This window comes from Trachurus japonicus, chromosome 1 (genome assembly GCF_045865225.1).
Source record: "Trachurus japonicus isolate A0001 chromosome 1, Traja_1.0".
NCBI lineage: Eukaryota > Metazoa > Chordata > Actinopteri > Carangiformes > Carangidae > Trachurus > Trachurus japonicus.
In genome coordinates this window covers 31,005,414-31,032,595 of record NC_140907.1, presented here as the reverse complement: position 1 = coordinate 31,032,595, position 27,182 = coordinate 31,005,414, and the positions used below count along the sequence as shown (strand labels likewise).

At 42.4% G+C, this 27,182-nt stretch overlaps 1 protein-coding gene across 2 annotated transcripts; it reads left to right on the top strand.

The window, feature by feature from the left end:
- The first annotated feature begins 4,562 nt into the window (after nucleotides 1–4,562).
- Nucleotides 4,563–26,709, top strand: LOC146992244 (platelet-derived growth factor subunit A-like). 2 transcript variants are annotated; one of them, XM_085785027.1, is made up of 8 exons: nucleotides 4,563–4,801; nucleotides 8,780–8,944; nucleotides 11,852–12,162; nucleotides 12,432–12,528; nucleotides 15,971–16,078; nucleotides 17,601–17,794; nucleotides 23,487–23,613; nucleotides 26,005–26,709. In XM_085785027.1, the coding sequence occupies exons 3-8, from the start codon at nucleotides 12,100–12,102 to the stop codon at nucleotides 26,013–26,015; spliced, it is 600 nt and encodes a 199-aa protein (XP_085641153.1). In that variant the 5' UTR covers nucleotides 4,563–4,801; nucleotides 8,780–8,944; nucleotides 11,852–12,099; the 3' UTR covers nucleotides 26,016–26,709. The 2 variants fall into 2 exon arrangements, with proteins under 2 accessions (XP_085641153.1, XP_085641142.1); XM_085785016.1 differs by lacking the exons at nucleotides 4,563–4,801; nucleotides 8,780–8,944 and having other exon boundaries at nucleotides 10,650–12,162.
- Nucleotides 26,710–27,182: the final 473 nt, after the last annotated feature.

Here is a 27,182-nt window from a genome sequence, read left to right as displayed (position 1 = left end):
TAGCTTCTCTTGGCTGAAAACCAACCTTGCAAGATCAGCGGCACCACGACACAAACTCTTGTTTATGACAGATTAGAGTATACAAATGTACACATCGTAAGGCGTATATGATAACATTATCCACAGCTCCTTAGATTTGTTAAAAACAAATGCACATGGCCGAGAGGAGGGTTAGCAAAACAGCGGAAAAGCGACCAGAGTTTCATAGTTCCCCTTTAATATGATGAGTTTGGACACAACAGTTAAAAGAGCTGTTGATCTGCATTGTAACTTATATAAATGTTGTGGTTATTTCCCTGCCTTTATTGACATAAATAACGTCGACTGTGGAAAGTGAACATGTTAGATCTGATTGCAGGTTCATGTTTTCCTGAGAGTATAAAACCCGAAGCACAGTCAGCGCTGTCTCTGCTTCACAAGATTGAACCTTGAGATTTGATTCCTAATTCCAAAATATTTGAGCTTTTATGTAAAACTGAATACTGTAGGTATTCGAGGTGGGTGTTACCTCTGCAGCAACTTTAATGCGCTCACACAGGAACAGCCTCACTTTCTGTTCCACTCCTTCCCCGGCGTTCATTACCATCGCACAAAGCGTCTGTGTCAGCGTCCTGATTTGGAGTTAATACGATGCTTCCTCCTTCATCTGGAAGCCAGTGTGGCCCTCAGAATGATGCCATGATGTCACCTCACTCTGTGTGTGTTTATCACATGTGAACACACACACACTCACTCACACAGGGCAAACACTACCTCGGTTACTTCCCTCCATTACCCCTCTTTAGACAGCGTAGCATTGTTTCCGAGCCAAAATTACCACATCAGCAGCCCTCCAAATACACCCCACATCCTTCGCTCTCAACCCGGCGACAATGAGGGAGAAATCCTTCTTTTGGAAGAGGAGAGAAGGGGATTTCTTTCTCTCTCCAGTTCCCAGCATGGAAATAACTGCCGTGAGAGCTTTACTAATTGGCCTCTTAATCTTTTGAAACGGCAGCGAAAGGGAGCAGCAGAGAGGGTGAGAGAGGTTGAAAATGAGAATGATATGGAGAGAGAGAGAGAGTGTGCATACATGATCATATGAGGTCTGTGGAAGTGAAAGGTTTTCCTTCAGTAGGAGTGTGTGGTCAGTGCATCTGTTCATCTGTGTGTGTAAGTGTGTGAAATAATGTACACAAATGTCTGCCTGCGTATATGTGTGTGTGTGGGCATGCAACTATGCACATGTGTGAGTGAGCGTGTGTGTGTGCATGTGTGTGTGTGTGGTCAGCGGGGTTCACCAACACTTCCTGATGATTCATCAGTGGAAAACACAATTAACTCCCTCACTGCCTCCCAATTATTTCCGCAAAGGAGATTAAAGTCTCCCAACTGAAACGATGAACAATCGGGGACGGACGAACGTTTGAATCAAATGTTCCACTGGTCAAACGATCCAGCGGCGTCTTGTTTTCACACAGCCAGAGCTCCCTAACAGCTGTCAGCTGGACAGGCCTTGTCAATCGCAGTACGAGCTGTTGTGTTGTCTTGTTTGCGTCCTCTCTCTCTCTCTTTTTTTATTTGTCTTTTCTCCTCACACTAGGCCCAGCTGCGTTGAATGTATGCGGGTATGTTGCTCATCACCTTATCATATAAATCAATTGGCAAACATCAGAAGGAGAGGTGATAGAATTGGAGGAAGAGGAAAAGGGAAGAGGTGTTAACCTTCTGCTGCAGCTGGCTGGAAGTGGGAGAGTGTCAGGCTCAGGACGCATTGGTAGACAATTAAAAAACAAACAGATTCTATAAATGTTTGGGAGTATCACACATCTATTTCAAAAAGCACCGGGGCTGATGAAATGAAAATGGCCATGGTACAGCAGTTAGTATCAGTATCTGTGCACATTATGATCTTTGCATCACAACATGTTTGATCTACAGTGGGGGAAAAAGAAGCGAAAAACAAAGTGGATTAGTCGAATAAGGAACAAGCTTTATGACAATCACACATTAATATAATGAACAGCTGAGGAACAGGAGGTGGCGTCTGTCCAATGGGATCCAGCCTTCATACGACCAAGCTGTGGATCAGCTGGTCAGAAGTTTCCTCTGTGTTTTGTTCGCCCTCTGTTAAAACCTCCACAGTGTGTGAGTGAACAGTATCTTATAGATTTTAGTATTTTTACTACTTTTATTTATTGATTTTTATAATTTATTTTTTTGTCTTTTTAGTTTTAACCTATTTATTGTATAATTTTAGTTATTTTTATCATGTCCTTGCACTTACGCTAACTTTTAGTTCCTTTTATTTATTTGGGTTTATCCAGTCTCTGGTGTTTCCTCATGACAAATTGTTGAGAGTAAGATTCAGTTGTCTTCTTTCAAGCTCTATAACTGAGTGTGTGTGTGTAGTTGCATTACTTTAGGTTTTATTTTTGCTTTGTTTTGTCTGCTTTTATGGTACTTTGTGCTACATTTCATTTGTATGAAAAGTTCTCTATAAATAAAGTCTGATTGATTGATCTTCTTCTGCTGCTCCTCCATGTTGCAGCCGTGATGATGATGATGATTCAACATCCTCACCTCTACAATCCAGAGGAACTTCATCATTTTGACTCAGTGTTGCACAAACATGGATGAACAAGATGAATCCACACAGATAGTAACAAAGGTAAATGTCTCAGCTGACACTCTCCCCACATCATGTCACTGAACTGTGACTTTTTAAAACTCTGAAGATTTACATGTTTTAATATAGTTTAGATTTTGTATTTCATTTCCTGTTTTTATAGAAACTATACTTTTATAGAAATGTTTGACACACATAGTGATGCAGTGACACAGATGCTGAGGAAACAGGACATACAACCAAGCCTTTAGTTGATAGAAGTGTAACAACTGTCATCACAGACTGAAGTTTTCAGTTGGACTGAGACATTGAACTAATTTATTCAGCTGCTTTTCATCAAGAGAAAGTGAAAACATGACAGTTGAGCCTCACCTCAGAGTCCAGTGTAGACGTCATTATGTTACTGAATTACTGCTGATACAACAAGTGCTAAGTTACTGTCAAGATAAATGGAGATTGTCTCTCTGTGTCCATGTGTTTCTATTGTTTCAGTGTTAAATATGTATTTTTCCAGCAAAGCCTTGTTTAGTCTACAGGAGTTTAATCCGTCAGCAGTGATGCCAAAGTGCAACTATGTTTATTAAACTCCAAAATTTAACCTCCACCATGGGCACCAGGCGTATTGTTTCTGTGCTTTCCCAATCCTCCGCAATTTGGTTTAAGTCGTGGAAATGTTTTCCTCTGTTTCTGAGTCTTAATGGAGCCTGTGAGCTGGATATTATGACAGTTTTCTGTCACGTTTACTTGGTTGAACTCAACTGAACTGTGGTTTATTAATCACAGACAGAGATCAGCAAAGCATTTCTTAATGTCAAGGATCATTACTTTCCTGTTTGAAAACATTTTGGGAGTGAACTGGTAAGTGTGGTGTTAATCTGTGGTGTAAGTGTGATTTCCTTGTTGCCATGTTGCTGTTGCTGTTGCTTCCTTGTCAGGGTGGGAGGGCTCCCACCGATCCTTGATATCCTTATATTTTAAGGATATATATATTTTAACATGAAAAATTGAACTGTGGGATTTTGAACTGGACATAAGTTATTGTTATTAGATTATTATTACATTACATGATTAAGCGATCCGGTCGTTTTGGCTAACTTCTTGTCAGACGATGGAGTTAGCGGTCCCCGCCCTCGTCCCTACGTCACCACATTCACACGCATCCCTTGGCTGCACACACAGAGAGGACCGCCCCTTTATGTCGTTCTCTCTCCTCATTGGATAAAGGTTGTAGGATACAAGGAAAGTTTTCTCAAGTCACAGGTTCGAAGACGATCAGATACTGTTGTAGTTCCGACCATAAACGGCAATTCGGCGGCGTTATTCTCATGACTCGCCACGAAACTGAAAGTAACCACTAATAATAACAAAATAACGATAGAGACAAAACGATATATTTATCGAAAAATGGGCCCATTAACAAGTGTGGGTAGCGTAGATTCATCCACATTAATATGAGACTTTTTTATTGTCGCAGAATTTTTCGTTCTGCCGCTGTAGAAACTCCTCGTTGTCCCTTTAAGATTAACTTTATTTGTCCATGACAGTAAATTTTTCTTAGGCACAGGTGCTAACACAGCTACCTCCTAAAAACATGTCATACTTCATACATAATATAATTCACATATTCACATTCATTTTCACATGCATTTAGGGTGCACATAGTATACACATACACATAAAACAAGTGCACATAGTATACACGTACACATGCTGTGCTGGGTCCTTGAATTTGAGGGAACTGGTCCTGGAGAGTCCTTGAGTTTGAGTTGTTTAAGAAACATGTGGGAACCCTGTTAAGAGTGCAGGAAGTACTCAGGCAGGATCAGTGTTGAGATGTTTTGTCTTAAGGCAGAGACACGTCTGTCACATGAGAGAAATATTCCTCTCACATATTTTTAGTTCACACGTTACATAATTTTTATATAATGACCACATTGTTATTTTTTGTTTTTCCAGTCAAAGTCAACTCACCATGTGTACTTTATCTGCATCACACTCTCACACTCACACTGCCCGGTGAAACCAACGCCCACCTCAAGGTCGTGTCCTCGGTCACCGTAGAAGCAGCACAGAGTTTCACTGAGTCATTGTCCTCGGTCCCAGCTGGCTGACAGATGCAGGCCTGGCCCTCTTATCTCTCAGGATAACGTTTCCACCAAAGTGCGCAGCCCCATCCAGTGTGTCATACTTAAGGTACGACATTCAAGATACACTGAAAGTGAATCACACAGTTCAGTCTTTAACTCAGCCACTCTGGCATGAGACTGGTCACTTGGCCAATCAGAGGGACGACCTCCTCTGGCCTGCTGTCCACCGACTCATCAGAGATGTTGCTGAAATGTTTTTTTTTGTCTTCTTATCTAAGGGAAACACCTGCTTTGACTTTAAATATAGAGAATGTCCATTAATCTCATCACCCGTCACATAAATCTGCACCTTGACCTTTACGTTATGGGTCGCTAGTAGAGCAAATCGTAGTAGTGGGTGTACTTTTGGTTTGTAGCTACTGAAAACTTTATGATTTTCATCTGACCCATATAAACCTCTTCTTCCTCCTCCTCATCTGTCAACAGTTTGAATATAAATCACTTTTTAAAAACTTACTTTAAGTGTTTCTTATCACTCAAACACAGTTAAAGGGATAGGGATATTCTCCTATTGACATAATCCCTAGCAGTGTTTTTCAACCTTGGGGTCGGGACCCCACGTGGGGTCGCCTAAAATGTCTAATTGAAAAAAGAAAAAAAAAACCTAACCCTAACTCTTTTTAACGAATTATTATTATTTTTAAAATTATGATTAAAAACACTACCCACAATCTTAAACAACTGTAGCCTATTCTATACTTTCACTTTCTCGAATATAATTAAACGTAATGAACCTACTGCTATGACTATAGAGATTATAGCAATAGGCGAATTCTCCAAAATTCCAAAATGTTGAACTATCCCTTTAAGAATTTTTTAAAATTACAATATTTTCCCATGACTCTCTGCATTTAAAGCACAAAATGCTTTCTACATGAGCACATCTCCTGATTCGCCATCACTTTTTAAGTAAAAGTAGGAGATTGACTTGCGGTATTATGTCTTTTTATTTAAGCAACAAAACTCCAACTGTGTCCATCACTGGTAGCACTATGGTCTGTCTGAATGCTTTTTTCAGTCCCAGTGTTGTTCAATACAGAGTAGATGTGAATCAAAGTGGTGGGAGGTCCGGCACTTACTGTATGCCCAGTCCAGTTAAGCTGACTCTCTGTCTTCATTACTATGAGTCCACACAGCACAAGGGCCCTGTGTTTCCCCTCTCCCCAAACAGAACCAAATAAAGCTTTCTCTCCAAGCCTTGTGGCCTGTGATGAACAGACGGGTGGGGCGGTTGGTGGTGGGGGTGGGGGTGGGGGGGTAGCATTACATATAGGTAAATGCCGGCATATTTGAGATGGTAATCCAGGATAAATCTGCAGTTGGCCGGTGACCAAACATTCATGCGTCGCACAATAGGTTTTGGCAGGTGTCCAATGGTAGACTTACTCTGGGTTTAACGGTGAAATCCATTCTGACTTTCTTTGGAAAGGGCTTCAATTATTAATGTTGGCTGGATTGAAAAGAGAGAAACGGGAGGGAAAAATGTGTATAAAGAGTTTTTTTCCACCATGTGCTTTGGTTTTTTTTTTTTTTTTGTGAATTAATTCGGGGATAGCCCTTCACCCCCACCCTACTCGTAAAAGTTTTTATCCCTCGCTCGCTGGATTAACTTTTACTGCCTCAACGTCTCTTAAACACTCTGTTTTTTTTTTCTGTCTCTGTTCATATCTCTCACACGCTCCTCCCTAAATCTGACTGTTATATTTTCATCTCACTCTGCTCCCAGTGGTGGCATTCCCCCTCTCCCACAGGAGGGCATGTTTGGTGGGAACGTTTTTGCTGGCATCGACCTTACCAGACTCTGCTGAAGTGCTCCTGAGCAACGTCCACCCAAACCTCAGCAGCGTGGTGCAAACTGTACATGTTCATGTGTGTCAGTAATGCTTCCAGGAAAGGAGCTGGAAAAGTTGTACAAGAAAGAAAAAAACATGTGATACAGCAAACTTTTCCCTGGCTTGTTATAAATAGACTACTATAAAATATCTACTCCACTTGGAAATTTATGTGGGAGAAAAGGGAGGAGGAGGAGGAGGAGGAGGAGGTGGTGGAGGCTGGATAAAGCTTTTTTGGATGCAAACTACATTTATCCTGCCAGTCATATAGAGTGTTTCATAATGTAAGTAAGTGGGTTCGTAAAGACAATGGAGGACTCATACAGCTTTGGCTTTCACTGAGAGTGAAAAAAGAAAAAGCTACCAATGTTAAATTGAAGTGATAGTTGGTATAATGTAATTACAGAATGTAAACATGCACTACTCATAAAAAGTTAGAGATATTCGCCTACATAAAATACAGCATAACCTTTACAGGTGACCTTAATTTGACCTTTTAACATAACATGCTGTTCTCTAATGAGGTGATAAACCACAAACATCACAACAACAAGTGTCTGATCCATGAATCTGGTTCAGGGACAGTTTGTATTGAAGCTGTCCTCTTCATCATGCTGTTCACATGAGACCAAGGCCACATCTGTATAATGATGGGATGTTGTCAGAGGGAAGTGTCCACTGAGCTCAGAGTGTGACAGTGTCATCAGCAGATTGAACAGAGACACAGAGAGACAGAGGAGTGGGCGTCCTTTGGTCACATGACATCGCTTATTGACCCTTTGACATTTTTTGTTGTGGTTATACCCATCACTGTTTCATTTCAATGAAGACATTACCATTGCATACTTAAACACCCAACTTTCACAATATAATCTCACTGTAGCATGAACTTTTTACATTTTCCATGAACTTAACCCAAAAGTCAAATATCCCTAACTTTTTGTGAGTAGTGTAAAAAAACAAGACCTTTAAAGGCCCTATGTGTTAAATTGACACACTAAAAACTCCTGGGTCAAAAATAACCCAAATTGGGTTTAAAAGGGGACCAACTACTTTCTGGGTTATTTCAACCCAGACGAATTTGTTCTTTTTGACCCAACTTTTGGGTTAAGTACTTAACCAAAAGTTAGGTTATATTGACTACAATGTTGGGTTATTGTGCCCATAGCAGGATTCAAACCTTCAGTCCTCTGGTTACTGATCAACACACTCTGCACTTTGCCACTCCATTGGCAATCTTGAGTTACTATTAAAGTACCTTTATTCACTTTATCTAATTTCAACAAATAATTAATAATAATTTTAACCCAACACAAGCTACCCAGAAATTGGTTTAAAGAAATAAAAAAACTGTGTAACCCAGAAAATGGGTTACTCTTTGGATTATGTAACAATTTTGGGTTATATTTCAAACAACCCAAGAACTGGGTTAAAATATTAGCTCTATAACCCAGAAAATTGGTTACTGGTTGAAAAATAACCCATAATTTTAACTCAACACAAGCAACCCAGAAATTGGGTTAAAGAAATAACCCAGGCGGTTTTAGTGTGCACCTTTGACACCCCCTAGTTGTAGCATCACACATGTAATGCACATATTTTTGACTAAGATTACCTCGTTTTTCCACAGAAATCACCCGCTGTTTACTTTTTAGTTCAAAAGGTTTACTATCTGAAATTTGTGCAGTATCTGAATGTCTGACTGTAACATTCATTCAAATTTAGTGTCGTCAAAACCCCCGAAAAAGGTACAGAGAACTAGCTTCCACTGAATTTTATAGCATGTTTTTGTTTAGTAGCAATTGAATGAAATCTTAAAATTTATAGATGTAAAAAAGAAATAGACACGCAAATGTATCTAGAATCTTAATTTACTACTTAATGTATGAGTGTGTATTTTTATAGATATTTAAAAGGAGTAGATTTTAATGGAATAGCCATAATCAGTGGCTTCATTTGCCAGGAGAAAATACATCAGCAGATTTTTCACAATAACTCTCACTAAACATCGACCTGTGGATTTTCTCCTCATACCACCATTGGAAACTGTCTTGAGAGTGTGTGTGAGTGTGTTTGTGGTGTGACCAGACCCTTTAAAGCAAAACTTATGATTTTTTTTTTCCACATAAAATGTTGGCAGTGCCATTTTCCGAATTGCACTAAAAGTTTTTGTTCTCCGTCGTCTGTAACAGTGAGATGGACTGGGCCCAAAGAAAAGAAAAGACAAACAAGAAGAAGAAGATAAAAAAGAAAGACGATGGAACAGAACAAGTGGGATGCATCACAGGAGAAGCTGCTGCCAGGAGGAAGTGACAGCAGCGTCACGGCACGAGTGTGGCCATTCAGGATCCAAATCGGTTCTGACCCATTTCCCCTCCATCATTCCGGTTCTTTGTCTGTGTGTGTCTGTGTGTGAGTGTGAGTGTGTGTCTGCTGGGTACACCGAAGCTGTTCAGGGGAAGTGAAGGGAGAGAGACAGAGGTGGATTTCTGTTGTGATGGTATTAGCCTCTGTCAGGCTAAATGGGCTTTAATTGGGGGAGTGTTTGGTCCAACACACGGTGGATTTTCTACACACTCATGCGCTCAGTCGCCCCGCTGTCATCTTCTTTCATCCAAATAGGCTTCATCTTGGTATCAACAAGCTTCTTATCTCCGCTCCTCTTGCTCTCATTCTCTCTCCTTTTCCCTCTCCTCTTTCTTCCTTCCTTCCTTCCTTCCTTCCTTCCTCCCTCCTTTCCCCTCCTGCCTTTTCTCCTCTCTTAGCTCAGGGTTTCCGTGTCCTCACAGGAACCTGCAACACTGACTCAGATTAACTCATTTTAAATAACCACGTGTGTGCGGTTGAATTAAGGGTTTTGTGTAAACAGCCGTGTGTGTGTGTGTTTGTGCATGTGAAAGTGAGACAGACAAAGGGAGAGTAAAAAATGTGTACGTGCATGTTTGAGTGCTTGAGGCTGGATTTCCAGATTCCAGCGCCGCTTTATGAAGCTTTAGCTCTGGAAAAGTCTTTCACATTCCCTCAGAAATGTACTGCACTAAGAGATTCATGTACTGTATGCAAACTGCTTTTCACGGCACAGATCCACAGTCTGACACACATTTAAGGACCAGACTGGTGCTGTCGGATGGTTATGGTCATTACTGTAACTGCAAACTGCAACCGTAACCACCCAAACTGCACCACAACTCTTCAGTCTGAATGTCTAACATGCGTTTAGCTTTATTTGACAGACTAACATGTGTTCAGCAGCACATTTCTCTGAAATCCTCATCAGGATTAGCAGAAGTGATAAATATCGGGTGCATGAATATGAACTAATGGAACAACAAGTTCCCCAAACTACAAGTTAAAGAGGAACTATGCAAGATTTCTACCTTAATTAAACAGCTTCTCAGTAATTATGATAGATAATGACTTGTTACAGGGAGAATGGAGGCTCTCTGCCCTTCACCTTGCGTCTCTTGGCAGAAAACCAAAGATCAGCGCCTCCGACCTGGTGTCCCAGATCTTGTCTCACAAGAAACATGGACGACACAAACACAACCCGTAAGCTCTTGTTAACGTTACTCACTTCAGTAGACATCGCTCCATAGATTGCCTTCTGGTCGGCTTTGTTGAAAAAAAAAAAAAAAGTTCATTTCTGTTCATTTTGCTCATATGACATTGATTATGTATGCACTTTATCTCTTTTTTTTCTATGTTTATTTGTTAGCCATTGAAATTTGTCTTGCTGTAATTTGTTATAGGGGTGGAACCTATGTACAAGCCAACTGGCTTCGTTCCCTCCTTGCACCATTGAAATTGGTGTGCTAAATAAATAAACTCTAAACTCTAAAAAAAAAAATGTTGTTTGTTGAGTTGTTTTAGAGGTAAATTCATGCAAAATTGCTGATGCGCGTTCCTGTCGGGGGCAGTTTTTCGGCAAGCAGTCTCTGCATTTGCCTCGAAAACAACTAAAAATAGCTTGCACCGACAATTAAAGGTAACAAACCTACTCCTATAAGAATAGGGATTATGGCAATGGGCCAGTTTGCCAAAATGTTGAACTATCCCTAAAAGTTCTGGTCATGGTGAAAACCAAACTGTTGGTGTGAGGCAGGTTTGTGACCATCTTATCTCTATTGTCAGAGCGTTGACTTCTGCTTCTCAGAAACAACAGCCATTATTCACAACTGTCGTGAGCTGGCTCAGAAGTGTGTGAACCACTTCAGACCCGCCAACATTTAGAGCTCAGTTCTGCATCCATCCTTTCTTTGTTTCGTGGCTCCCAGAGATTCCTGTTCGCCGTTGGTTAATGACGAATTTTAGTTTGGTGAACCCTTGACCTTGTATTTAGCTCCAACCTCTTCACTCCCCCTCTCTTTCTCAGGGAAGTCAGTTTCCTGTCTGGATACTCATTAATGAGCTTTATTACACAGCAATTAAACACTGACACGGTCACTAATCTACCACTCACACACACTCACACACACACAGGAAAGGAGAGGAGGGTAATTGAAGAAGTGGGGCCACTGACTTATTCACAAAATGTTTTTCTAAGGTGGGTTATAAATTAACTTTCACAAAGAGAGTTAATTATTATTTATTATAAGAGGCTCAGACTGTAGTGATGCACGAGATTCATTTCAAGTCTATCATCATCATCATCATCATCATCATCATCATCATCATCAGGACTTGTCTCTGTAGTTGTGATTCTCCTCCTGGACTTTGCTGTCTGTCTACAATGCTCTGTCGCTTATTATGCAAAGCGCGTTCTCGGTGCTCCGCCACGGGGACGCGCACCGCTATATCCAGTGACTGAAAAGCATCTCGACTTCATTCACCCCGGAGATCACAGGACCGCGGGGAGCTGACAACCAACTCCTCTGGGCCTGAGTGACCAGAGTTTTCTCTTCTCTCGCTTTTACGTCGTTTTTTTCTTCCTTTCTTTTTTTCGGATCATTTCTGGAAGTTTCACATAAAAGGATTGTACACATTTTTGATGATGCTGAGCCGCTGCAGGATGCACAACTGTGTGATTTGGACGGGATTATACTGAGGACAAAATGATGGATATTGTTGGATGTGTGAATGTAAAGAGAAGTTTCCCTCCTTCCCCTGGACACCTGTTCCAGCTGGACACCGCAGCTTCACATCGATTAGGCTCCACTGATTGGTGATTGATTGGGACTTTAACCTGCTGTAGCCTATGTTCACTTTTTTTTTTCTTCTTTCTTTTCCTTCACTCTGGGAATCGACCTGCCTCACACTTCCAACAGATTCACACTGAATGCAGGAGCAGGAGCGGGATCAGCTCGAGTCTCTGCCTGAACCGCATTTCACTCAGGAGTTTAAAGATCATTTAAGTTTTATAAGCTCCTGGCTCGCGCTTTTACTGAGGCTGTGGTGGCGGCCAGTTCTCCCGAGGGATGATTCAGGGCTCCCGAGGCCAGGGAGCGACAGCCCGGCTGCTGCAGCAGTGGACCACCGCCTCGACCTGGTACCTATGCAGCGGATCTGAGAGGAGATGAGACCCGCAATTTACCACCTCCTCGCCGGCTGCCTCTGCCTGTTACGCACCGCTGCTGAGGTAAGAAGACGGCGTGTGGTGGTTGATATGAGCACAGTCAGATGTGTCAGACACTCTGTTGCAAAATTAATGCAACGGATTAAAACCAAGTCTGCGTAATTACGCACGTGTTTCCTCTTTTTCCTTGGCGCAGTGAAGGCATCAAGGCTCTGTCAGTTTAACCGTGTTCAGTTATGGTGATGTTTGTCTGTATCTATATGAGCTTTAACGCAGTAACAGGCTTTATCTCCTCACTCTATACCCATCCAGTAAAACCTCTCTCCCCGCAGGAGTCTCCTCTCCCCCGGGAGCTGCTGGAGCGGCTCTCCCGCAGCGACATCCGCAGCATCAGCGACCTCCAGCGGCTGCTCGAGATAGACTCCGTAGGTAAAGCGCTTCATTATAATATAAACTCCCTCACTCCGGAGAGCTGGATTAGAGACTTACTGTAAAACCAGGTTACTCAGCATGCATAGGAAATTTAGTTCATTTTTATGACGTGTGTGTTGACCTCTGAGCAACATACAAGTAGCCTATATGGTGCCTACTCAGCTGATTTTTCAAAGTAAAAGCCTTTTGATAAAATGTGTGAACTCCCCAAAAAACTCCAATCAGAACCAGTTTTTTGCAACACAAGTCATCTTAAATCCTGACAGAACAAAAAGTGGTTTATGTAGGAACAGGGTTTGTCCTAAATTTACTCAAGTTTCTGACTGACAAACATCAAACTTGCCTGTGCTGATCAGTTTGAATTTAGTAGTGAGTTGCAGTGCAGTGAGGGGATGCTCCTCTCACATCTTTGTCAGTTTTGTGCTTAAAAAAATGACTGTATTGTTTGTGTGTATAGCCAAAATAGTTGTGTAAAATCTGTGGTTCTGTGCAGGAGAGTGTAAAGTTTAAACAGAAAAAGTAAAAACATGACATCACAGTGATGTCAGCAGAGGTGTAGGGGGCTTGGACTAACTTTTTTTTGGGATGGATGCCTCCTCCAGACACAGATGGAGTTTTTAAAGCTTTACTAGACCTGGAGGATCAGATGAAGCTATTGCATTATGGGAATTGTATTGTTTTGGAGCTGCACCTTTACTAAGGACAACATTGCACTTGTTCCAACCAGTCTTTTATAAGAAAATGTCTTCTTACAAGTCCTCAAGACCTCTCAACTCACTGTAGAGAGTCTGAATGTTTGGAGTTATTAGCTCATTTATACAGTCTGGAAAATATTTCCTGTCGTTAACTCTTTAAAGGACATGTTACACAAAACATTGTAGTTCTCTGGAAGAACATTTACGTCCAGGCTGCAAGTGAAATATGTAAAATCTAATAAAAGCAGCCTGCTTTTGAATACACAGTGATTTGGCTGCAGCTTTAAACACCAATAACCTGCTGTGGGTTGTTTCCTCTGAACACCCTATAGATGCCAGTTCTCATTAACTTGGTCATAAATCAGCAGCGACTGAATCATCGAGGTGAGAAAGGAGGAAATAACTGAGGCTTAATTGCATCTACGCCTCGAGTCAGACTCTTACATTTCTGCCACAGAAACTTTTCTTTTTCTCCGAACCTCTCGCCTGTGAAAAAAAATAGTTGATTCATTTTTTTTTTTTTTAATGTCTGCTTCTCCGAGCGGTGCCACCATTAATCCTGGCATCATTGAGATGCAAATGTCGGGTGTGACGGCTCCCCGGCTTGGTGGGGGTCAAGTGGCTCACTTCATTATGCTGTTGTCATGCTGCCCATTATTGGTTTGAGAGCAGGGCTCGCTGGAAGGCTGCTGTGTTGCTATGTATAATTCATGCTCAAATTCCTGCATGTCAGGGCGAGCGAGAGATGCACAGACTCAGAGAGAGGGAGATGTCGGAGGAGGACTTTGTGTTTCACAGGCACATTGTGTATGTAGGCAGGCGTGTGTGCGTGACTGCTTGCTCACACACAAGGCACTGAGAGTGGTGGGTGCACACACACACACACACACAGGCACACACACATGCAAGAGGAGGTGTGAGGTGTTTTATTCACTATCACATTAAAACTGTCCAGCCCACACCTCATTTATGGTGATTTCCAGGAATCATTCTCTCTTTTTTTCCCGCTCACACACATGCACACACACACACACACACACACACACACACACACACACACACACACACACACACACATGTACATGCACACACACTTAATCTTCGGTCAGAACTTATTTCTTCTGAAAAGTCTTTGAACATCCTTTGGGTTGGCAGGACTGAGCAGTGTAGCAGTTTGATGAAGCTGTAAACACCTTGAAAACATCTCCTGATGACAGATGTTGGCTCAAAAAAAAATGCCTATGTTGTCATGGAAACAATCACCCCTCCCTTGTTTGACTTTAAATCATTAAATCAAACTTTGCAGCAGCTTGCTTTCATTTTACAGCCTGTCAAGATTAAAGATTCATTTTATGTGCCATCACATAAAATCAAATCATATTCAGCAGACTCCAGTCTAACTTGATTTATTATAAGTCTTCACTGTATGTGATGCACCTGCTGCCTACATTCATCCACAGTTACCTGCAAACAGGTTTTTGTCTTCGTAATACGATTAACTGGTTGTGTAAAGAGAGTAAAGATTGAGTTTACATAATATTGCAGTTATACGATAAGAGATGAATATTTCTGGTTTAGATAAAACCCAGACGAACTATAAAGTGCTCAAGTTTGTTACCAGTCTAGTAACTGACCACTATTATACTTTGTTTCATGAGCTGGTTTTAATCAGTTTTCCATATCTTTCTATGTTTTATGTGTTTTATTCATCTCTGTGCATAAGAGTGTGTATTTAATGCTTCTTTTGAACATGAGACAGATTTTTCCTCTGAGGGAAATAGAGTTAAAGAAGAAGAGGACGCTGCTACAAGCGGCCTGCTCTCTTCAGACTAGACTTACAAATATGTCTGGAGATAAAATATATTAAATTAACGGCATTTGCCTGACAATCCCTGACTTGTACAAATGACATTTTGAGCGCTTGTCCTGATTAAATGATCGGGTCACACAACAACACCACGGATAAACTGGCCTCAGGGCAGCATTACTTTCTGGTATACTGTAGCACCATGGATATCTACAGTATGTGGTGTCATAGAATCAAATATTCAGATGTGTAAAAGCAGATACTCCAACCTGCACAGAACTCAGTCTGACTCTTCATACAAACACACAGGAAGAACTCACAGTTTGGTTTCTAATCACTTAGAAAAGCAAAGAGGCCGATTTAAAGTGATTAAATCTCTGGCTGATCAAAACAACATTTCCTCCGCTGCAGAGATCTGCCGACCCGCGGGTGACCTGGCTGAACTCCTGATGCAGCATGTGTGTCCATGTTGTTTTTATCAATTAGATTTCAACTGTACCTGACACACACATACACATATACATGCACGTGCTGCGTTTCTCACCGGCTACATCTACATGCAGAGAACCCAGTAACCCGTTGACACATATAAACATCCTAACTTAGTTAGAGTAACCAGGTTAGGCTCTGATCAGGAGAGACTTGAAAGACGTCTGCCACAAACAGCCCACTGCAGGCAGCTGGTTGTTTGTTGCTGCTCAGTCACAGTCGCACACTTTGAGCAACACAAAACCAAACGTTCCTTTAGTTTCATGAGGGAAAAGCTTCGTAAATGAACCCCTCATGTGTCATTTTCCCAGTCAAAATAGATCTCAGAGTGTTGGTGTGTAGACTTAAAGGTTGTGGGAATATTTCATGAATGGTGTTGGTATCAGTGATGTGATGTGAGTGTGAGATGTCTGAATGTGTGTGTGTGTGTTGTTGTGTCTTTGCCCAGAGAACGAGGTGATCGAGGAGACCAAACACAGCTTCCACAAGGACTTCTCTCACAGCTTCCCTGACCTGAAGAGAGCACACACACCCACCAGACACAGGAGGAGCACCGGTGAGACACACACACACACAAATGAGTAGACATGTTGGTTTATTTCATTTCACATCACATTAATCTTGCATATCACCATGTATAATAAAATGTTAATATGTAACAAAAACACATTATGTCTCATGATTATTCTGTTTATAAATATAACATACAGTGATTATGATGGTTAGGCCTATGTTTTAGGAGTAGGTTCGTTCAGTTGTCGGTGCAAGCTATTTTTTTGAGCTGCTCAGAGCTACGCTACAGAGGCTAATGGGATTTCTTGGTTTCCCTCATCAAACTCATTACGAGACAGAGTTATTTTCAAGGTGAATTCATGCAAAACCACTGACGCAAGTTGCCTTCAGGGACAGTTTTTCATCAAGCAGTCTCTGTATTTACCTCTAAAACGACTCTGTCTCATAATGTTCTGTTATTATCTCATAGCGTGGTGAATGTGCAGGTCACAACTTGTCCACCAGAGCGTTTTGGAGTTGTTGGATTGTGTATTTGATGAGTTTGTTGAGGGAAATCAAGAAATCCCATCAGCCTCCGTAGCGTAGCTCTGAGCAGCTCGCGGCTCTGCTCCGCCGTTCTAAAAATAGCTTGCACCGACAATTTAAGGTAACAAACCTACTGCTATGACTATAGGGATTATGGCAATGGGCCAATTTGCCAAAATGTTTAACTATCCCTACTATCCCTTTAATCCTTTAACACCCACTGCTGTAGATTTCATGTTTTTACTAGGGCTGTCAGAGTTAACGCGTTAATCGCGATTAGATTAATTAAAAAAATTAACGCGATTAAATTTTTTAATCGCGGTTAATCGCAGCCCATTTTGTCCTCTGTCTGCTGGACTGGAGGACTGGAGTGTGGGACCTCCAGTCCAGTAGGTGGCGGTAAGGCACCTTCAAGTTGGTTGCTACACAAATATACACAGTCTAACATATATCCACAGCTCCATCCATTGATTTTTTGACGGCTTTGTTGTCAACAAATGCACATGGCCATGTATTGATTTTTTTGACATCGTTGGTTGTCAACAAATGCACGTGGCGATGTATTGATTTTTTGACGGCTTCTGTTGTCAACAAATGCACATGGCCAGGCAGAGGCGTAGCAAAGTAAAGGGCAATTTCCACTGGATGCAATTCGTTTCAATTCTGTGTGAGTTTCATGCATCATGTGTTATGATTAGGTACTAGGTCTGCTAGGTCTGGTCTAAAAGTTGTTTGTCTAGAGATTATAACACTTTGGAGGGTTGAAAGTCCAAAGCGCCATATATAATATTTTTAATAGAGATTAATCGCGAGTTAACTATGGAAAAAATGCGATTAATCGCGATTAAAAAAATTAATCGTTTGACAGCCCTAGTTTTTACTCATCTGTGAGCTGTACCTGGATTATTTTTCCAACAAGCTGCTGCCAAAATGCTGAAAATCATCAGGGTCAATACATATTTTACAAGTTCATGATGATTTATGGTTCATATCGTCACGAGTCTGAAACTTCTCCCTTGGTGTCTGTGACCCCTTTACAGTGGTGGAGGAGGCGCTGCCGGCGTCGTGTAAGGTGAGGACGACGATCTATGAGATCCCCAGGAGCCAGGTGGACTCCACCTCGGCCAACTTCATCATCTGGCCGCCCTGCGTGGAGGTGAAACGCTGCACCGGCTGCTGCAACACCAGCAACATGAGATGCCAGGCGTCGCGCAAACACCACCGCACAGTCAAGGTACGAAACAAGACGGGACAGAAGGTTGACTGAATTCATCAGATGGATGTGAGACTGTGAGGCTTTATACGTTTCTGTTGTCGAGGTCATAGCTGTGACTTTTTCCTGAGGAGCCTAAGCTCTCGTCTCGAATCAAATCGAGTCAAGTTGAGCAAAATACATTTTTACTTTAGTTTGCATCTGCAGCTGGAAGACATTGCTGTGACTCACAGGCAACAACAACAGCGTCCTGAGTGGTGCAGCAGCTGAGAGACTCTGCACACAGCAGCAGAGTGGGTGAAGGGCTGGGTGGAGAATAATGGAGCCAGGAGAAGGAAGGGTGGAGGCAACACAGTGGGTTCCTCTGGAGTCCCACGAGAGCAATACTTTCACTTACTAGTTAGACTAGCTTTTAAAAACTAACTTCATTTTCCTCTGAAGTTTTTTTTTTTTTTTCTTTTGTTATCCTGGGAACCTCTATGTGTAGGCTACTTGAGACCAACCTGTGGCACAGACAATGTTAAAGGGATACTTCACCTAAAATCGATAATTCACCATTTTTTTCTACTCACCGTCATGCCAAGGAAGGGTTTGGAGAACTTTCAGAGTCATCAAAACACTTTAGGAGTTCCAGGGGGGGTCCGGCTGGCAACGGATTTTCATATAATATAATGGCGGTGTATAGTGGCTCCCAGTGGCTGCGCGAGATTTGCTGCGAGATGTTCGTTCGTCGTTGTAAACCATTGGATGTATGATGTAAACACGGAAGAACATCTTGCAGCAAATCTCGCGCAGCCACTGGGAGCTACTACTACAACAAGGCTAAAAACAGAGATCACATTAATTTTTTCTGAACAACTTTTTCATGTGGCGGCTTCAGGACACTTGGGTCAGTACAGACGAGCAGTATGGAGGTATCTGGATGTTTCATAGTGTGTGTTTTGGACGATTCAAAAGTGAACTCTATCCGCCGCCATTATATGAAAAACTCCTTGGAACTCCAAAAGCGTTTTGATGACTCTGAAAGTTCTCCAAACCCTTCCTTGGCATGACAGTGAGTAGAAAATTGGTGAATTGTCTATTTTGGGTGAAGTATCCCTTTAACACAAACAAACACAGGTGATTACAAAGTCAGCAGAGGAAGCAGAAATGTAACTTTCTTAACTTTTATTCTCACTGTTTCGACATGTTGGCCTGTTGTTGGCAAACACTATTAATCACTCTACAAACATTTTGTGAGAGGCTTTTGTTATTTGTCTTTTTAGTGGCCTCGACCCTGAACGCACCACACACAGAACTAATGATGGCATGTAAACACACAACCGCCACTCACTAGAGGTATACACTCACACACACTCACACACAATCACACACCTGCCAAAAACAATTACTCTCCCCAGCTTAACCATTGTGTTGGTGTTTGTGACTGTGTGTGTGTGTCGGTGAGGGAGAGTCTGGCACTGACTTAGTTCAAGAACATAATAGCTTTCTTTTGATCTCTGCCAGTGCTGGAAATAAGACTCACTAAACCCCAAGTGGTTCTCAGTCACACCCTGCCAACTGGAAGCTGACCCAAGGTGTGTGTGTGTGCATGTGTGTGTGTGTGTGTGTGTGTGTGTGTGTGGTATCAAGATGCATTTTAAATCTTGGAAATTACAATTTTAACTTGATATTCAACATCACTACAACAGTAGTTCCACTTGTTTAAAGAGATAGTTCAACATTTTGGCAAATTGGCCAATTGCCAATCCCTATTGTCATAGCAGTAGGTTCGTTCCCTGTAATTGTCGGTGCAAGATGTTTTTAGAACGGCGGAGCAGAGCCGCGAGCTGCTCAGAGCTACGCTACGGAGGCTCATGGGATTGCTTGGTTTCCCTCATTAAACTCATCAAATACACAATCCAACAACTCCAGAACGCTCTGGTGGACAAGTTGTGACCTGCACATTCACCACGCTATGAGATAATAACAGAACGTTACGAGACAGAGTTGTTTTAGAGGTAAATTCATGCAAAACTGCTGATGTGCGTTGCCTTCAGGGACACTTTTTCAGCAAGCAGTCATAGCATTTACCTCTAAAACAACTCTGTCTGGTAACGTTCTGTTATTATCTCATAGCGTGGTGAATGTGCAGGTCACAACTTGTCCACCAGAGCGTTTTGGAGTTGTTGGATTGTGTATTTGATGAGTTTAATGAGGGAAACCAAGAAGAGCCTCCGTAGCATAGCTCTGAGCAGCTCACGGCTCTGCTCCGCCGTTCTAAAATTAGCTTGCACCAACAAATAAAGGTAACAAACCTACTGCCATGACTATAGGGATTATGGCAATGGGCCAATTTGCCAAAATGTTGAACTATCCCTTTAAGATACATTTTGAACTGTCACACCACTTACTGTAATTAGACAAAGACAACATGCCAGGATGAAAAGCACTGAGAGAGAGAGCGAGAGAGTGGACGATGGAGAAATGAGAGGAGCTGTTAGCGTGTGCTGCCAGAGGTCAAGAGGTCTGAAAGTGGAGAGAGAGAGAGAGGAGTCGAGGAGCAAACTTGATTCTCTGTGCTTTGGCCCCCGCTGATACGCAATCTGAGATGAAAGGAGTCGCCATGCGTCCGCTTACAGAGGAAATCAAAAATAAAGTCACTCACATGTGCTGAGATCCAACGTTCGGAGGGCAAACGGTCACGATTGCAACAAGATGGACTCACACACAGCCGGAGGGGATGTGGCAGCGCCGAGGCTGAGCCGGGGTTTGTCCACATGTGAGACGAAAAGAGGGGGAGAGAGCGAAAAATAACATTAGCGTTGGGGTCTTCGCACTCTGGATAACGACGGATTGATGCTCCCCTCAGGTCGGAGGAAGCGACTGCCTCTAGTGTCTCAGGGTCTCGTGTTCGCTGGACAAGTGGGTCAGTGTGATGTTACCAGACTGTCCTGGTGAGCTGAGGCTGGAGGGAAAGATCCTGGTTGACCAGTGGCCTCCAACCCTCCTCTTAAAAACCTTCATATAGAGAATAGACAGCATTTATTAGCAGGTATGTTACAGTAATGCATTTAACAGTGTTGTGGTCAAGACCGCCTATGTTAACCTGAGACCAAAACAAGTCCAAAACCGAGACCAAACCAATGCAAGACCATTTTCAAGATAGATAGATAGATAGATAGATAGATAGATAGATAGATAAACCTTTATTGATCCCAGTTAGATAGATAGGTAAGGTAAAGGTACTTTATTTGTCACATATACAGCTAGTACAGTGAAATTCTTTCTCTGCATTTAACCCATCCCTGAGGAGCAGTGGGCAGCCGCGGTGCAGCGCCCGGGGACCAACTCCAGATTATGAGCCAGTGCCTTTGGTCAGGGGCACTGACTGGAGGATCAGGCTAGCTGGCATGTTTTTAGTGGTGGGGGAAACCAGAGCACCCGGAGGAAACCCATGCAGAGGGTAGGGTAGTACCCTCTGCGGTAGATAGATAGATGGATGGATGGATGGATGGATGGATGGATGGATGGATGGATGGATGGATGGATGGATGGATGGATGGATGGATGGATGGATGGATGGATAGATGGATAGATAGATAGATAGATAGATAGATAGATAGATAGATAGATAGATAGATAGATAGATAGATAGATAGATAGATAGATAGATAGATAGATAGATAGATAGATAGATAGATAAACCTTTATTGATCCCAGATAGACAGACAGACAGACAGACAGACAGACAGACAGACAGACAGACAGACAGACAGACAGATAAACCTTTATTGATCCCTTTCCCCCAGGAAATTCCGTATTCAGTACCAGTACTCATAACTCATGTGGCTTGATATTTACCTTATTCCTGAGATGAAAAGAAATAAGATAATTCTATATAAAATCTAAACCATATTTAATTAAAACAAAGTTTAGATTAAACAGAAAGAACACAGCTGAAGTCTCCTGGTGCAGGATTCTCCATGATTCCCATCATCCACCTCCCTGAGCCTAAAAGGAAACATGTCTGAACATTTTCTTTGGTTGGACTAGTACCCGGATTGATTAGCTGCTGATGATTAGTAGGTGATTTTCAGTAGATTGGCTTTAGCAGGAAGAGCTGTGTGCCATGTAGCGTACTTCCACCTCCCACCTTGTTTCAACAACACAATGGCTCTGTGAAGGTTTATAAAGTGTGAGACTGATGTAACGGATACTATACGGAGTGATAATTAACTAATAATAGGATGAGATTCACAAGCTGCCGGGACTCAAACCTGTAAAACTGTGGTGGATGTTGAAGCTGCAGCTCCTTCACCTCAGCTGAACCTCCTGCTCTGTGTTTTTCACTCTGTCTCAGTCTGTTCAGACTTGAAGCAGAGATGTTTTGCAATCAGACCTGAAGCTCCACTGACTTGGCTGCTCGGCCTAGATGTGAGCTTCAGCATGTAGTGTGTGTGTGTGTGTGTGTAGCATTGTTACAGTACATTCCCTTGCATGTGGTAATGGGTTTGTGTGTGTGTGTGTGAGACTAAGACAGACCTGTTTCTGTTCAATTCACCAGGTTCAGCAGCAAAGTGTGACGTGTCTCGACACACAAACAGCACACGCCTCACTGAGAGTTAGTGAAATCAAACCACTTGGCAGCGTCAAAGCTCTGGCTCATCCAAAGAAGAGCGCACACACACACACACACACACACACACACACACACACACACCTGTACCTGTGTGCTTAGACAGGTAAAGTACAGGATGGTGGTTGTTTGCAAATAATGAGCTCAGGTAAAACATAATCGCAGTAGCCGGCTGCTCTTGTCCACTATGTTTAATCCACTCACTTCGGTCTTTATTAAAGGGATACTTCACCCAAAATCGATAATTCACCAATCATCTACTCACCGTCATCAAAACTCTTTAGGAGTTCCAGGGGGGGTCCGGCTGGCAACGGATTTTCATATAATGGCGATGGATAGAGTTCACTTTTAAATCGTCCAAAACACACACTATGAAACATCCAAATACCTCCACACTGCTCGTCTGTACTGACCCAAGTGTCCGAAGCCGCCACATGAAAAAGTTGTTTGGAAAAAATGAATGTGATCTCTGTTTTCAGCCTTGTTGTAGCAGTAGCTGTGTGAGATGTTTGTTCCTCGTTGTAAACCACTGGATGTCTGATGTAAACACGTCATCTCACATCAACAGAGCCACTGGGAGCTACTACTACAACAAGGATAAAAACAGAGATCACATTCATTTTTTTCCGATCAACTTTTTCATGTGGCGGCTTCAGGACACTTGGGTCAGTACAGACGAGCAGTACGGAGGTATCTGGAGGTCAGCAGAGGAATCAGAAATGTAACTTTCATAACATTTTTTTTTAAGTATCCCTTTAAGCTCCGCCCCCTCTGGTTACTGTTGCTACGTCTGTCAAGCTCTGAGTTCTGGCACAGCACAACAGGAGTTCCCAGAAATGAAACAGAGGCTCCTTGGTGTCAGACAGAAGAAAGACTTTAACATTTAGATGTTGACTTTTCCGTCTGCGTCGACGTTGCCGGTGGATTTCATCATCATCATCAGCTGCTAATGAGTTGTCTCAGAGCATTGTCTCCTTCTGGGGTGGGAACTTCCCCGCTGATGTTAATGTTTCCTTATACTTTTGTGTGTTTTCACTTTTGAAATCTTTTGTCTCCTCCATCTTTTCTCTCTCTCTCTGTCTCTCTCTCCTGAAGGTGGCGAAGGTGGAGTACGTGCGGCGGCGGCCCAAGCTGAGGGAGGTGCAGGTGAAGCTGGAGGATCACCTGGACTGCATGTGCACCAACAGACGCCACAGCAGCCCCAACTCAGACACAGACAATGGTGGGTACACAGCTGTGTGCGTGTGCGTGTATGTGAGTGTGTGTGTGTGTGTGTGTGGGTGTGTGTGCATGTATGTGAGTGCGTGTGCATGTGTGTGTGTGTGCTGATGTATTGGCTCATTTCACATGTGAGTGCTGCTCCTGTCTGAATGTGTCTACTGACACCAGAATGAGCTGATAAGAGATCTGAAGTATTTACTGTGTTTTTCCTCTTTGTCTGAATTGGTCCTCCCTCAGGGCAACACCCCCCCACCCCACCCACACCCACGCAACACACACACACTGCTCCCTACTATACGGATCCCCCTCCTGGACTTCAGCCAGCTACACACAGTATAATTGAGTTCCAGCATATATTAAAGTGTTGAATGGAGTTGAATGGTTTTATAAACTGTGTGTTTGTAGATGTGTGTGTGTTCAGTGTGTTCACTGACAGAAAAATCACAGGTTTGATTCCCAGGACAGAAATTGTGCCTGTTATAATCTGCAGCTTTGCATCTGTGACAACAAAAATGTGTTACTTAAAGCAGAAGTAAGTGATATATTTGTGTTAATATAAGTCTTAAATAGTTATATCTTCCGACAGCAATCACTTACATAGAGTGTTTGGTCTGAAACACGGGTCTCTCAGTCCCTCTGCTCTGCTCTGAGCCGAGGAGAAAACATTTATCGTATCCTACAGTTTTTATCCAATGAGGAGAGAGAACGGCATGCAGGGCTGTGTGTGCAGCCAAGGAACGCCGTGAATGTGGCGACGTAGGGACGAGGACTGTTATGGTGCGTTTAAGGAAACTCGTATTTTTCCGACCGTGAAGTCGTACCAGTTCGATCTGGTACGAGTTCACCGGTCGGAAGTTACGAGTGGCCGTTATAGTGACTTTCACCGGTAAAACAGGTCGGAAAAACACGAGTGGGTTGCCTGAAACGCTACAAGGTCGTAAGTTGTGACTTGAAGCTGTAATTTACGATTTCAAAAGCCTGCCTGGAACGCAGCATTAGCGAAAACGACCGGACCACTTACTTCTGCTTTAAATATCAGTAGCAGTGTGTTTTGTTGTTGTTGTTGTTTTTCACTGTGAGTCTAACTATAACTCACACAATGAAGGATGACGTCAGTTCAGTTGTTGCTACAGAGGTCGGGGGGGGGGGGGGTCGCTCCCTGCAGCAGCAGCCATGTGATTGTCTGCTGACTTTTAAAAGTCACATCAACATCACCTGAACGTTTAACTGTGTTTTATCTCCTTTAAACCGTCACCTCCTCGCTCTGTGAACGTGATGGAAGACGTTCATGTCGGTCTCATGAGCCTAACTCACTTTGACAAACAACTCACAGTGAATAACAACACGACCAGCCGTACCTGCAGGCAGCAGCAGCATCTGCACCGATATATCAAATGAACATAGAAATATAACATATAACATATCGAGTTGAATGAGCCACTGTTGAAATGAAGATTATCCCAATGCAGACACACAATAATAATCACTCCAACACTGTCCCTTTTAATTTTTTTTATTGAGAACAAATACAAAACACACGCAGCAAAATGCTTTAGAGCAAAGGGACTCAGCACTGATGCAATATTCAGAAAACAAATTGTAACTTTGATGAGGAAGTGTAGCAGGTTCTTCTAGGAGCAGGAGCTTCAGACTGTTGAACTCAACAAAACATCACACACACACACTCATACATGCACTACTGCACTTTGGACTTTTAAATAATATACAAATACCCAGAGATTTTGATTTTAATAACATAAAAATACCTGTATGTATACATACAAAGATATGCCCGTTACATTCTTCTTTTTCTTTTTTTTTATACTGATTGATTCCCATTGCACCATTATATTATATTTTTTAATCTACTTCCAACCTCTTTCGGTTTTAAATATCCTTCTCTCTTTCTTCTTTTATTTTTCTTGCATCTCTATTTATGTTATGCAAATAACCAAAGGACATGAGCATTTCACTGTAATTACTTGTAATTATATGTGACAATAAAGTAAACTAACTAACTAACTAAGGTAGAAAGAGCAGGAAACAGTGAAAAAACAATAAGTACAAATGACTTTTATCTGCTTCAAAAAAAGAATCACTTTGTTATTTGATTTATTTAAAACTTTTAAAGATACTGAAAGCAGCACAGCTCATCGTTCAGCAGCGGTTGAACAAACATCTTCTGTTCTTTTGTTTGGGTTTATTTTGGGGGGGTGGGGGCTTTTGCGCATTTATTTGAGTTGGAGAGACAGGCAGGAAATGGGGAGACAGAGAGGGGGAATGACCCAGTCTTATATTCAAAACACAGATGAGTTAAAAAAAAAAAAAAAAGATGCAGTAGAAGTATTTGTGATTTGTAACTGTGTTATTCACCTGTTCTGTCTCTCTACAGGGATCAGGTGAAGACTCGGAGGACGGATGAAGGAGTGGAGGAGAGAAAAAAAGACCAGAAGCAGCAAAACAACAAGCACCTTTTGCCTCTAACATCTTCACCACCCGACAGCGAGGGACTGAAAGGTTTGATGGGATTTATTCTGACCCGTGAACCTGTGGGAGGTTTCGACTCAACGTTGGACCTGAACTGAACAAAAACAATATAAAACAAACTGAGAGCGACAGAAACAAACCGCACACAGACACAAGGGTTTTCCTCGTCGCCGTGATTCCTCGACGGAGGTGGAGGAAGGGGAAAAAAAAAAAGATTAGACGCTGAAAATGCGGGACGCTGGGCAGAAGTGAGGTGGATTCTGGGATACCGGAGGACTTATCGGCTGCGTCTTGTTCCTTCTCCAGGGTATAAACCGCTCAGCGACCCGGATTATAAACTGGATGGGATCCTTTCTAGAAACAGTGACTGGGATTAGGTTTTGTACTCCAAGATTTACTCTTCCTCAGCAGAACACACACACACACACACACACACACACACACATGTGGACGCACATATGCACCTACAATATATCCTCTTATTTTTATAACCTCTCATTTTCTATCGCTGTCTGTTTCTATCTAGGTATGTTATCCACATAAAGAATGGAGGGGAGGAAATCCTCCCGACATGTTACTGATACTAATAAACTATTTATATGAAAACAAAGTAGGAGTGTGATAGTGATACACGTTTGTCAGTAAACGCTTATGTGACTGGAGGATTTAAGATTTCATTTAAAACAGAGAGAGGAACTGAACAGGCGTCTCTTTGTGTGTGAGAGAGTGAGAGATTATCTGGTGGATCATAATACTGAAGCTAAAACCCCTGTGAATTTCTACATGAGAGTAAAACACACACACACACACACACACAGACACACACCAACCTGACTGGTTTGAGGTATAAGTGTGTTCACACGGTGGAATAACTAACAGCTAGCAGGTGATTTTTCACTCTGGTTGCTGCGCGGTTACTGTTGTTATTCCAAACTCGGGGGTCGAGGAAATGACAATGGTCCGGGTGAAAGAGGAAGGTAAATGTTTAGAGAGGTGACCTCATCCCGTCACTCACAGACGCTGCTCTGACGCCGAGGAGAAGGTGACCTCATATCAAAACACGACACATCCGTCGGCCGCACA

Coding starts and splice junctions, on each gene's coding strand:
- LOC146992244 (XM_085785027.1), top strand. CDS start 12,100: ATGAGACCCGCAATTTACCACCTCCTCGCCGGCTGCCTCTGCCTGTTA. Junction 16,079..17,600: donor CAGACACAGGAGGAGCACCG/GTGAGACACACA, acceptor ACCCCTTTACAG/TGGTGGAGGAGGCGCTGCCG. Junction 17,795..23,486: donor AACACCACCGCACAGTCAAG/GTACGAAACAAG, acceptor TCTCTCCTGAAG/GTGGCGAAGGTGGAGTACGT.